The sequence below is a fragment of the Carcharhinus amblyrhynchos genome, chromosome 3 (assembly GCF_965287045.1).
Source record: "Carcharhinus amblyrhynchos chromosome 3, sCarAmb.v2.hapA, whole genome shotgun sequence".
Classification (NCBI taxonomy): Eukaryota; Metazoa; Chordata; class Chondrichthyes; order Carcharhiniformes; family Carcharhinidae; genus Carcharhinus; species Carcharhinus amblyrhynchos.
The window spans coordinates 134,886,697-134,899,512 of record NC_137326.1 but is presented as its reverse complement, the minus strand read 5'-3'; the positions used below and the strand labels follow the sequence as shown (position 1 = coordinate 134,899,512).

The window sequence follows — 12,816 nt, the reverse complement described above, 5'->3', positions numbered from 1 at the left end:
ATGCGCGTGAGTCTTATTTGTATCAGATAACTATGTGGTGGCCTTGTTTCAGGGTTTGAATTCTGTATTTGCCTGAGATAACTAATCAGGCTTCCTCAGAACAAACAGTTAGTTCAAAAAATGAAGCCAGTAAAAAAAAACTGAAATTGAGAATGAATATGGAAAACAAGTATTTAAAAAAAATCAAGATTTACTGTTTTATTTAGAGTAGACAGCTCAATATAGCTACAACGTTTGCAATTGGATTTTGCAGCATTTTCTAAAGCACTTGTTTCAGGTGCAGGCAGGCCTGTAGCTCTGAAACTATTTCTAGTTCTTGCCAAACTAATTTCAAATCAAAACCGCCTTGTTTAAATTTTGTTTTGCTGTTACTCTTCCATTCGGGATTTCTTCCCTGTTCTCCACGCTTCCTCAGTCTGATCACAAACAAGAAGTTTGCATTAATCAAGTGCCATCTTTTGAGTTGCGAAGTTATAGGTTAATACTGGTCTGGTTACTACTTCTGAGGAAAGTGCTGCATTATTAAAGATGCTGTCTTCTGGATGAGTTAAAGATCATTAGCACTATTTGAAGAGCTGTTGTTCTGGTGTCTTGTCCAAGATTCATTGTCAATATATTAAAGGTAGAATAAACTCATTCATTTCATTGCACACAGTAGGAGCATGATAGCAATGGAAAGTGGTTCCATCTAATGTAGTGTATTTGAAACACGTTTCAGGAGGGGATGAGGCCAGTTTTCTTTTCAGTAATCATTCCACTGTTACCTGTTTCTTTGAGCTGTAACCTAAATCTGGTATCATCCATTGAGAATTGCTCCAGGTTTATTGAAAAACAGTGCAGTTTGAGAATTCTTTATGGCAACAAAGCATGTGAAGTACCTGGTCTGATGGTGGACCCACAGATTTGTACTTTAATGGGCTTCTGTTCTGAGGGATTTGTTACTGGAGCCCTGTCTACAGTCCTTGCTCTTTGAAGGTTGCTCATTCTTCTCCCTTCCCCCTACTCATAAGTTTTCCAGTTCTGTTTCAGTGCTGTTGCTGTTTATATTAGCGGTAGCACCCAGGAAAGGATCACAAAATGATGCACTTTATTATATCATGCTTAAAGTTCATCAGATCAAGTTGCTCTGAACACGTTTTCACTTTTTCGGGCAGGACCAGAGTTGGTGTACGTTAGCTGAAAAATTAAGTCTCTGCAGCCTATATGGAATAAGTTTAGAAATGAAGCACTGGAAAACCTGTGGTCTGTGGCAAGAGAAAGTGTTATAGTTTTGAGTTTAGTGAGATTTTTGTTTGGAACTGGAGTCGTATTGGACTCGAGGCTAACTGTTTCTCCACAGTTGCTACCTGACCTGAGGTTTTCCAACGCTTTCTATTTTATTTCACATTTCCAGCATCTACTGTATTTTGCTTTTAGCTGAGTAAGTTTAGTTGTCCATCTTTTTCCCACTGGTTTCAAAGAAATCCATTAGAGATTGCAGCAGTTTTTTGTTGGATTCATTGAGTTTTTGGAAGTTTTGACTCATTGCTTTGTGCATAGTTTTCCTGCAGATATATTGCAACATACTGTTCTAGGCATATCCAACGTTCCTCCCTCGGTATAAAATATTTGTGATCTTGACCATTCCATAGCTTTGGCATTACACATTTCCACAAGGACCATCTGGAGACTCGGGCATTGATTTTTTTTTTTAAACAAACGTTGTCAGACAGTCAATCATGTGCATCACAATTCAATTCAGTAGTGTCATGTTCAATTCAAACTTGAAGTATATGTAGTATGTGAATAAAAAGCCCACTGGAGACTAGTTATTGAAGAATAATATCCCATCTAGCTCCATTTGTGGTTTTGCACACTAAAATGGAGTGAGGTGTAATGTTTTTATCCTATGTCATATGGCGATAGATGTTGTGGAATGTTCTGAGGCTTTAGTATGTGACAGATGCAGGATTAGCCAGCAATAGTAAATGCCCATATAAAATCGGATGTGAGAGAGGATTGTGTGATGCAGTAGGTTTTCACTCCCAGCATCTTGAATTTGCATGCAACTCAATCCAGTTGGATATGTTTCCCATGTGCTGATTTGTGAGGTTTTAATAGCTTGTCCTTATTGAGCTCTGACAAAGGGTCATCCTGACTCAACGTTGGCTGTATTCCCTCTTCACAGATGCTGTCAGACCTGCTGAAATTTTCCTGCATTTTCTGTTGGGTTTCAGCTTCTGCAATATTTTGCTTTAATCCTTAGAGTCTGGTCTCTGTGACTCCAGCCCCACACCAATGTGGCTGAGCGCTACGTGCAGTGGCCCAACAAAGCTGCTGTTATCCAAACTGCAACAGTTCAAACAGGTATCGTACCACTCCCTCCTGCAGGCAATTGGGGATAGGGAACTAATGCCAGTGATACCCAGGTCCCAAGACTGAATGTTGCTAGCCATGCTTTGGTACCAAGTAAGTGTGGATTGAATGCACTTTACTGCTCCAGATTTGGTGTAACATTTATATCCCTTGAGACAAACACTGCAGTAGTGAGAGTCTCAAGGAGATGTTAAAGCAAAGGGAGCTTTGTTATATCTTCACCCAAGATGATATTGGATATTTAGTTAGTTCTCTTTGGAAGTAGTTGAGGATTCTTATGTCAATTTTGCATAGCAATATTTAAATACCCATAGCATCGCTGCAGAATGGATTTGCTTTTCACTGAAGTGAAGCTGCAATGAAAATGTCAAGTTGGTTTAGGATTTCAGTGTCAGGTCACTTTGGGATTCTATTTCAGATTTTCCTGCATTGCTGGCAACACTGGTATTTAGAACTTGGAATCATAATGGCAGGATTGGGGAGGGGGTGCAGGCAACTGTTTGAGTTGAGACGAGCAATGTCTTCATTCATGTTGAGTTCTCTACCCTTGAAAGCTTTGGATGCTCAGGACCGAGATGATAGAACGTTGGATATCAAAGGAATCTGGAGAGAGTGCAGAAAAGTGGAGTTGTGGTGATAAGAAATTGGAATTAGACCACCTGGCTTGTCAAGCTGCTGCACTATTCAGTATGATCATGACTGGTCTGCAGCTTCAACTCCATTTTGGTGCCCATTTCCCATATTCCATGATTCCTTTGGAGAGGAAAAATCTCTCAAATATTGGATCATTCACAACCCTTTCTTTGCAGAAATTACTTGTCTGTGTTCTAGATTCTCCAGCCATGAGAAACAAACTGTCCACGCTGTCAAGCCTTTCAGAATGTTGAATGTTTTACCGAGATCACCCCTCATTTTGTTAAACTCCAGAAGAGACCCAATTTCCACAGTCTCTTATCATTGGACAGCCTTTCATCCCAAGGGCCAATTTAGGGAACATTTGTTGTTCTGTTGCCAGTGCAATTATATCCAGCCTTAAATATGGGGACCAAAACTACATGCACTGTTTCAGAGGTAGTCTCACCACTTATTTGTAACGAGACGTTATTCCTGTACTCGATCCCTTGTGGTAAAGGCCAAGATGATCAGGTGTTATATAGTTGAATAGCAGAGTAGGCCTAATAACCCGTAATAAGACCATAAGACATAGGAGCAGAATTAGGCCACTTGGCCCACTGAGTCTGCTCTGCCATTCAATTATGGCTAATATTTTTCTCATCCCCATTCTCCTGCCTTTTACCCATAACTCCTGATCCCCTTATTAATCAAGAACCTATTTATCTCTGTCTTAAAAGACACTCAATGCCTGGCCTCCACAAGCCTTCTGCGGCAAAGAGTTCCACAGATTCACCACACTCTGGCTGAAGAAAGTCCTCCTCATCTCTGTTTTAAAGGATTGTCCCTTTAGCCTGAGGTTGTGCCCTCTGATTCTAGTTTTTCTTACAAGTGGAATCATAAAAACATAAGAAATAGGAGCGGGAGTAGGCCATCTAGCCCTTTGAGCCTGCCCCGCCATTCAGTAAGATCATGGCTGATCTGAAGTGGATCAGTTCCACTTTCCCGCAACCCTTAATTCCCCTGTCTATCAGAAACCTATCCTCAAAATCATTCTCTCCATGGTCCACTCTATCTGGGCCTTGCATGACCATCCCCTTTTTACTACCTATCCCTAGTTGCCTAGAAGCTGGTGATAGGCTTCTGGCTTGTACTGCTGACGGTGATTTTAGTGGTCTGGGTACAATTGAGTGGTTTGTTGGACCACTTTACATGCCAGTTAAGAGTTAGCCATGTTGGCATGATAGCACAATCACGTATAGGCTCAGACCAAATAAGGCTGGTCTCATTTTCCTTGTAAAAAGTCTGACAACACCAGGTTTTAGTCCAACCGATTTATTTGATAATACTCACAAGCTTTCAAGGGGACTGCCTCTTCGTCAGGTGAATGGAGAGTTCTCCATTCACCTGACGAAGAGGCAGTCCCCTCGAAAGCTTGTGAGTATTATCAAATAAATCGGTTGGACTAAAACCTGGTGTTGTCAGACTTTTTACTGTGTTTACGCCAGTCCAACGCCAGCATTCCCACCTCATTTTCCTTGCCAGAAGAGCATGAGTGAACCTTTCCCGAATGGGCAGGACTAGTTTGTACTGTAACATAAGATCAGTGATCACTACAAATTAAACCTCAAGATATAACATAGCTTATGTGCTCCGAATAATCCCTGCTGTGGCTTTGAGGAGGGAGTAGGCAGGACCGTTTGTTCTAGTAAATATGTTTAATTGATGGACTTAAATCTTGCCCTTGCGAGGATTTGAGTCCGCTGCCACCCTAAGTGTGTGACTGGTATCGTTTCGTTTGGACAACTTGCTTGTCCCCGTTGAAGGGGCAGGGCTGCTTTGTCGCATTGCAGGCTTCAGTTTTCCGGAGCTGCCATTGCAGATTTTTGTTTTTCCCCGGGAACAGACCACGCCCGGGCTTGCAAACTTAAAAAAAGAGGCAAATCGGAAACCGATAAAATCAGCGAGGCGAAAACCAAGCCATTGCAAAGCAAGGGTGCTGCGACCAGAGAGACAGGACATTGATGTGATATATGACCGTTATCCCGTTGCTTTCGCATGAAACCACCGCCCCTCTAACAATGCAACCTTTCATTAACCTCTCGGCTGTGTTGAGATAAGCGATGACTTTGCCAGCAGGTGCTTGCGGGTGATACGTATGTCGAATTGAGCTGGATTTTCTTTGAAAAGGGTGTTTCAGTATTTTTCTGCAAAGGTGCTGTCTGGGAAATTGGTACATTATAACGCTGTAAATGAATGTATATTACTGCATTGCGTTTCCTGTATTCAGCTGATGTGGCAAAGACGGAGTTAAATTCTTATTTTGGACCCTAATATTGAACTGGCCTGTGTATTGATGTGGTATTTTTGCAGTTTCAGGAAGGGTGCAATATATCTCGATTAAAAACCTGCTGTTGGGTTTACCTTTTGCAAGTTTCATATGTCTGCTTTATTTATGGCCACTTTTACCGAGGATATTATGTCAGTTTAATGTTTGAAAATATGATGGCTATTTGATTTGTTATTGTCACATGTGTTAGTATACAATGAAGTATTATTTCTTTGGGGCGGCAGGATAGCACAGTGGTTAGCACGGCTGCTTCACAGCACCAGGGACCTGGGATCAATTACTGGCTTGAGTCACTGTTTATATGGAGTTTGCACCTTCTCCCCATGTCTGCATGGGTTTCCTCTTGGTACTCCAGTTTTCTCCTATATGCTGAAAGACATGCTGGTTAGTTGCATTGACCCAAACAGGCGCTGGACTGTGGTGACTAGGGGAATTCCACAACAACTTCATTGCAATATTAATGTAAGCCTTATAACAAATAAACTTTTCTTGCTTGCTATGTAGACAATGCATAGAGAAGCAGAGGAGAGAGTGCAGAATGTAGTCATAGAGGTTTATATAGAGGAAACAGGCTCTTCGGCCCAACATGTCCATGCCACCCTTTTTTTAAAAACTCCTAAGCTAATCCCAGTTGCCTGCATTTAGCCCATATCCTTCTATACCCATTGTACCCATGTAGCTATCTAAATGCTTTTTAAAAGATAAAATTGTACCCACCTCTACTACTATCTCTGGCAGGTAGTAGTTCCAGACGCTCACAGCCTCTGAAAATATTGTCCCTCTGGACGCTTTAGTATCTCTTCCTCTCACCTGAAACCTATGTCCTCTAGTTTTAGACTCCCCTACCTTTGGGAAAAGTAGTGTTATTGTCATAGCTAGGGTGGAGGGAAAGATCAACTTAGAGTGAGGTTGGTCCACTCAAAAGTCTGGCAGCAGGGAAGAAGCTGTTCTTGAGTTCTTTGCCTTGGAGGAGGGGTAATATCTGACTGATCTTCTGTGTGCGCTGAATCATTCGGCCAGAAACACTGCAGATATTTCAGAGAAGGGTTGAAAATGCTCCTAATGGTTCAAATCGGGGACTTTATTTTGGATTTTTTTGTAAGGATTTCAATTTGCTGGGGCAAATCCCATAGTTCCACATTTGAGAACAGAAGGTAGATGAGGTGGATAGTGGGTGGGTGAAGCCCAGCTTGGATTTGAAAAACATATTGGGTTTAAAGGAAAAAAATGAGGGTGATCCATTATACTGGGAGAAGACAGAAGAATGGAGACTATATAGATCCTGATTTCAGCACGATGCAGAAAGGAGGGTGAGCTTGTGATTTTCCAAAGGAAAAGACTGGCTTGCATTTATTTACCTTTCATGATTTGAGGACATCCCAAAGTGCTTCATGGCCAGTGACTTACTCTTGTGTAGTCACTGATTTGATTTGATTTGATTTATTATTGTCACATGTATTAAGATAGTGAAAAGTATTGTTCCTTACGCACGAAACAGACAAAGCATACTGTTCATAGAGAAGGAAAGGAGAGAGTGCATTATGTAGTGTTACGTCAAAGCTACGGTGTAGAGAAAGATTAATATAATGCAAGGCAGTCCATTCAAAAGTCTGACAGCTGCAGGGAAGAAGCTGTTATTGAATTGGTTGGTACGTGACCTCAGACTTTTGTATCTTTTTCCTGACGGGAGAAGGTGGAAGAAAGAATGTCCATGGAGACCTTAATTATGCCGGCTGCTTTGCTGAGGCAGTGGGAAATATAGACAGAATCAGTGGTTGGGAGGCTGGTTTATGTGATGGATTGGGTTATATTCACACCTTTTGTGGGTTCCTTACAGTCTTGGGCAGAACAGGAGCCATATCAAGCTGTGATACAACCAGAAAGAATGTTTTCTATGGTGCATCTGTAGAAGTTGTGAGCGTTGTAGCTGACATGCCATATTTTCTTAGTCTCCTGAGAAAGTAGGGGTGTTGTTAGGTTTTCTTAACTATAGTGTTGGCATTGGGGGAAACAAGGACAGGTTGGTGATCTGGAACCTAAAAACTTGAAGCTCTTGACCCTTTCTACTTGGTCCCTGTTGATGTAGACAGGGGCATGCTCTCCTTTATGCTTCCTGAAGTCAGTGACAATCTCCTTCATTTTATGACATTGAAGGAGAGATTATTGTTGCTGCATCCAGTTCATTAGATTCGCTATCTCATTCTGTCTCATCGTTGTGTTGAAGGAGTGAACTAGGAAATCCATAAACTTGGAATGTAGGTGCTATTCTCTCTCCATAGATGCTGTCAGACCTGCTGAGATTTTCCACTTTGTTTTTGTTTTGAATGCCAGCATCCACAATATTTTGCTTTTACCGTAAAATCCAGAGACCATGTACTAAGAGAGAGCTTTTCATACCAGAAGACTGTTTCCATTTTAAAAAAAATCTTCTGTAGCATCTTGTGATGGAAGCTATTATTTTAAAACTAGTTTGAGAGTTAGTGCCACCAACAGGATCAAATGGTTCCTGTGACAGTAGGGAAATGAGATTGATTTTGGCCTGGGTATGTATGTGTCAGAGTTGAAGCATGCATGTGCAAGAATAAGGGAATCACCTTGAGCTGTAATAATCTTGAGTAATTAGCAAGTGTAATTTTCTCTTGGGGTGTGAGGTGGGCAGAGTAAAGCCCATTGTATTGTTGGAAATATGAATGGTCTGTGAAAGAACGGGCTTGATGGATCGAGTGATATTAGCTGCGCATCAAATCTCCACTTTCTATCCATCCACCATTATGGAGGCTTGTTCACATTGCTGACATCCCCTCACCCGAGCTTTCCATTTAAATATTAATTGGAAGTGAGCGTCACTGACTACGCAAGCATTTAGTCGCTCATCCCTAATGCCCTTGAAGATGGTGAGCAACCGCCTTTAACCACAGCAGTCCAAGTAGTGGAGGTCTAGTGCCGTTAGGTTAGAGTTCCACGGTTTTGATCCAGCGACAGTAAGGAAGGGTGCTATAATTCCAAGTCAGCGTGGTTTGTGACTGGGAGGAGAATTTGCGTGTGGTGGTGTTCCACTGTCTTCAGACTTCAGAGGTTACTCTGCGTGACTTGGTATATTTGAAATATGCATTCTGTCACTATATCTATTACCCATGTCCTTTTTGATCCACATTGCCATCCATCCCCAATACAAGGAGTTCAAAACATTTACTTGTAATTTATTTACTTCTGCTCCATACTGCAACCCTGTTTGAAGTGTCAAGAGTGTGACTTCTCTTTTTTCCATCTCCTAACATGCCATTCAATTTGCCCTTTCTTCTGCTTTATTTCTGTCCGTGCTGCATTCAAGAATTCTCTTCCTGTGTTCCTGTTTCCTTGCTGCGTCCCTCTCTTCCCCTCTGAAACCCCCCTCAGAATGCATCAGCTGCTCTACCTTTAACTTTTCCTTGGATCTCCTCTATCCCATTCTCTGAGGAACCTGGGAACATTTTGCTATTTGGTGACACTGAATTGCAAACTGCCTTGTACTGCTGAATACTGGGTAGCTGTCACTTACTGTTTTGGGTCTGAGGCCATAGTTCCATACTGTATGTGAATGCTTGACAGCAGGTCATTATTACAATCTTGTACCTTGCCCTTCCAATCATATATTAATTGTGTTTGATTGCAAATGGTGGACACTAACTAGGGGTACACTTGAGCCCATTTGAAAATAGGCTATAACTGTGGTTCTTATGTTAAGTGTATACTTGTAAGGTGCGACTATATAAAAGTATGTAAAAAAAAATTGGCCCCATTTCTACCCTTCAACTGGCTTTCTCGAATATAACATGCTGGGCTCAAAAGACCCCTTTCCACTGGGAGCAAGTTCTATCCTGTTATTTATTACTGACAAAATACTTCACAAATTAAAGAGCAAAATTTGGTTTTAATCAAAATTTGTACCTGCACTTACATTTTCTTTACCTTGCTTCAGGTATTTTAATCAACATGGGAAGGGAGGATTAACCAAGGTTCTATCATGATTGGAGGCTTATTCATTTACAACCACAAAGGGGAAGTTCTCATCTCCCGAGTCTACAGGGATGACATTGGGTAAGTTCCTTTCGTCAGTTAATACTGAAAAGAGCTTTTTGTTGTGGTAACTAGTTTGCCTTCTAAGGTATCCTTGTGTTGTTATGAAAGAGTTGCCTCAAGAAGAATGTGGGACCACCCCACAAACTGATCTTTCTTGAGCACTTGTGGAGGCAGCAGTCCTTTGAACAATCACCGTAGGCCACCAATATTTGGCTGGATGGCTTTGGACTTTTTAATAAAGGTCTACCAAGTAGTGCCTTGCTCTCTGGCAGAGACTGATCTTTCCTAACCTTAAAATGGTCAGCAACTTGAACTGTATTATGATTTGCAATTTGAAAACAATTGTGTATGTTTGCTTTGCAATTGGAAAGGTTGGGCTGAACTCCCTCCAGTAAACATTAGACTTGCAGTATACATGGCTTGAAGGTGCTTTGTGAAATCATATTTCTTTAATAAGATTCCTACCTAATGCAATCCAATCTTGTTAAACTGAGGAACTGGATATATGAAAGAGGAAGTAAATTGTCATGGGGCAATTGCCTCAACAGTATTGCTGGTCCCAGTGATTATGATATCTATGCCAGCCTTTCTTCCTGTTCTGTTCCCAAAATGCTATCTTGCAGCACTGTAAGATTTGTACAGTACTTGAAATTTATTCAGCTGCTCCCTCTCGCTTTCATGTTTTCACAACCAAAAGTGTGATCAAAATCTCAGTCCGCTAACCAAAATTAAAATAAGTGGTTTGTGGGGTAGGGTGTGCGAGGAGAGTAGAATCCTGTCAACTGGAAGCAACACCTCCTGCCTTCTAATTTGTATGAAAATGAAGAAAACCCTTTAAACTCTAGCTCTGCTGCAGTCCTGCCTCAAGCACCATTGTGTATGAGTTGTAACCTATGTATAAAAGAATGAAAATGATTCAAACAGCCTTGTTTCAACTTCACCCTCTCTGCGTCCCCCACCTGCACTTGTTTTTCTTTCTACATGCTGTGGCTTTACTGTTTTCAAATGGGTTTTCAGGTTTCCTGCAGGCTAAAGCTAAGTGGGTTATGCAAACATTTGGGCTGAATGACCTTGCAACAGCCTGGCTAAAGCAAGCTTAAAAACTTAGATGGATATACAATGGGAAAATAGACCATGAAGAGGGTGCAGCAAGATTTACTAGTTTGGTACCAGGGATCGAGCATTTTAGTCGTGTGGAAAGCCCAGTACTGTGTTCAAAATTGAGGACTTTTGCTAGAGTAAATGGGGAACAACTTTACAGTGGCAGGAAAATCAGTAGCCAGATTTAAAAGAATCAGAGGGTTGGTGCTTTTTAGTGCAGTGAATGATGATCTGGACCATGCAGTTGAAGATGTGGTGGAAGCAGATTTAATATTGGCTTTCCGAAGGAAAATAGAAAAAAATTGTAGGCCTGCGGGGGAATGTAGGAGAGCAGGATAATTAGGTATCTCTTTAAAAGAGCCTGGCACACGCACAATGGGCCAATTGAAGCAAGATTGTATACTTCTGCAATGGCTCAAATGCCCCTTGATGTACTATGAACTGCTTGTGTTGCAAGGTGAAATTAATGCTGAGGAATTCTGAATTAGATTTCCCTATAATTGTGAAATCCATTTTAATATGACTTCAAATGGCCATTCTTCCCATGAATCATAACCACAGTTATTTGGAAGTTGAGCCATGCCCTATCCTTCTCTGCATCTGTATGTGAGCTGTTCTGCATTCGCATACTGGAGTAGTCACTAGATGTTACAGCTCTGGTGGTTTTACGTGATTCATGTCAGTGATTTAACATGATAGCACCCTAACTGAGATTGTAGAATTCTGCAGCGCAGAAGATGCCATTTGATCCATTGTGAAAAACTGTCCACTAATCTAATTTCTTTGCTTTTTCCCAGCTCGAAATGTTTCCTCAAATAATTTTTCACTTCCCTGTTGAAACTATGTTGCTCTCGGAGGGAAAACATGGTGTGAAAATTGTTAATTTCTCATTGTTTCTGACATTTTAAACTGCAAAGCTGTTGAGGGTTGCTATGAAACAACTCCCTCACAAAGCTATGCTATAAACTGGGCATGATTTGACAGTGTTGAACTGGAGTAAGCACAGTAAGGAGTCTCTCAACGCCAGGTTAAATTGGACTTTAATCTGATGTTGTGAGACTTCTTAATTGGGCGCACAGATTTTTTTAAACAATTTGCCTCAATGGATCAACTTCAGGTCAGAATGAAACCTGGGAATACTGTGCCAAAAAGTTGCTTTATCTTAACTCACTTGATCTTGTATGCATCTGTGTAAAACTTGAAAAAACTTGACAGTGTCAATGTGTAGCGATGCCTTACAGGTACAGGTGTTGGAAAAGCTTTGTTTCCGTGCCTGTAGTCTGCTGAGGTGAGAATGGGTGTGACCTGAATTTAGTCTGTGGTGTCCTTGCCAAAGGCCTTCTCTGTCCCTTGAAATTGAAGGCACTTTTTTGTTTGACATTTGTTCAGTTTGGATTGTGGGAAAGCGATGCTGATGTGCTTGCATCCTTGAGCTAATGCTTCAAAAACTGATCCCGTCATCTTTCTCGCACATTCTCAGACCCACAAAAATGCAGATGCATGCTCATCGAGATAGAACATTGTTTATTTTCTGTAGCACAGTGAAAACATGGATTTTGCAGGTCAATGCTGAAGAAGCACCAAAGATAAAAAACAGAGGTGACCACTTGCTAGCAATGCCCAATATGTGTAGGTTCACAAAGCTAGTGTGAATGAGGCACAAGTGATATGTTAATCTGTTGATTGTTTTGTAATGCTTTTGTGTGTGTTGGTGAATAGCACCTTGCACTTGTCCATTGTTCTCCTTTAGATGCCTGTGAGTAGTCCTTTGTGTTTCTCATCTGTGTTTCTTCTTTGTGCTTTGTGTATTCTAATCCTCTCTCTCGTTGGTCTGTCACTTCCCCTTCCTTGCTGACGTCTCATTTTTCCTCATCTCATCATGTGCTCATTGGCTGCACTAGGAATAGGTAAGCGTCATTTGTCATCTTGTACTAAATTAACTAGTGATCTGACCTGTGAGCTTTATCTTAGTCATACTGGAAGCTGTAAAATTGAAATACAGCTGTAACAACTCGAACCCAAAATGGAGAGAAAGAAGTGTCTTTGAGCAGCATTTAACTGACAGTAACTTCTGATCAGTTCTTTTACAAGATTTAATTGTGTTTAGCAGGAAGTGAGATAGGGACTAATGGGAGAAAGGAACAGGAAGGTATGCTGGTAGGATTGAGTAAAGAGGGATGGGAGGAGGCTCATGTGGTGCATGGCACGTAATTATTGGACCAAATGATCTGTTATGTTTAGACTGGATGTAACTTCACTTAATTTCACCTTGTGCTCCTAACTGTCAGGCAGGGAATTTGCATTCAATTATGTTTATTTCCTGGTGCCCACTTATGGTG

General features: G+C 41.2%; 1 protein-coding gene across 4 annotated transcripts in view; it reads left to right on the top strand.

Moving 5' to 3' along the window:
* The window catches only part of ap2m1b (adaptor related protein complex 2 subunit mu 1b), a 53,025-nt gene that overhangs the window by 11,677 nt on the left and 28,532 nt on the right, over nucleotides 1–12,816 (top strand). For 2 of the 4 annotated variants that reach the window (XM_080186060.1, XM_080186062.1), the window contains exon 2: nucleotides 9,276–9,394. In XM_080186060.1, coding sequence (XP_080042186.1) covers nucleotides 9,321–9,394 — 74 coding nt within the window. In that variant the 5' untranslated portion in view covers nucleotides 9,276–9,320. The other 2 variants (XM_080186063.1, XM_080186061.1) reach the window with 2 other exon arrangements.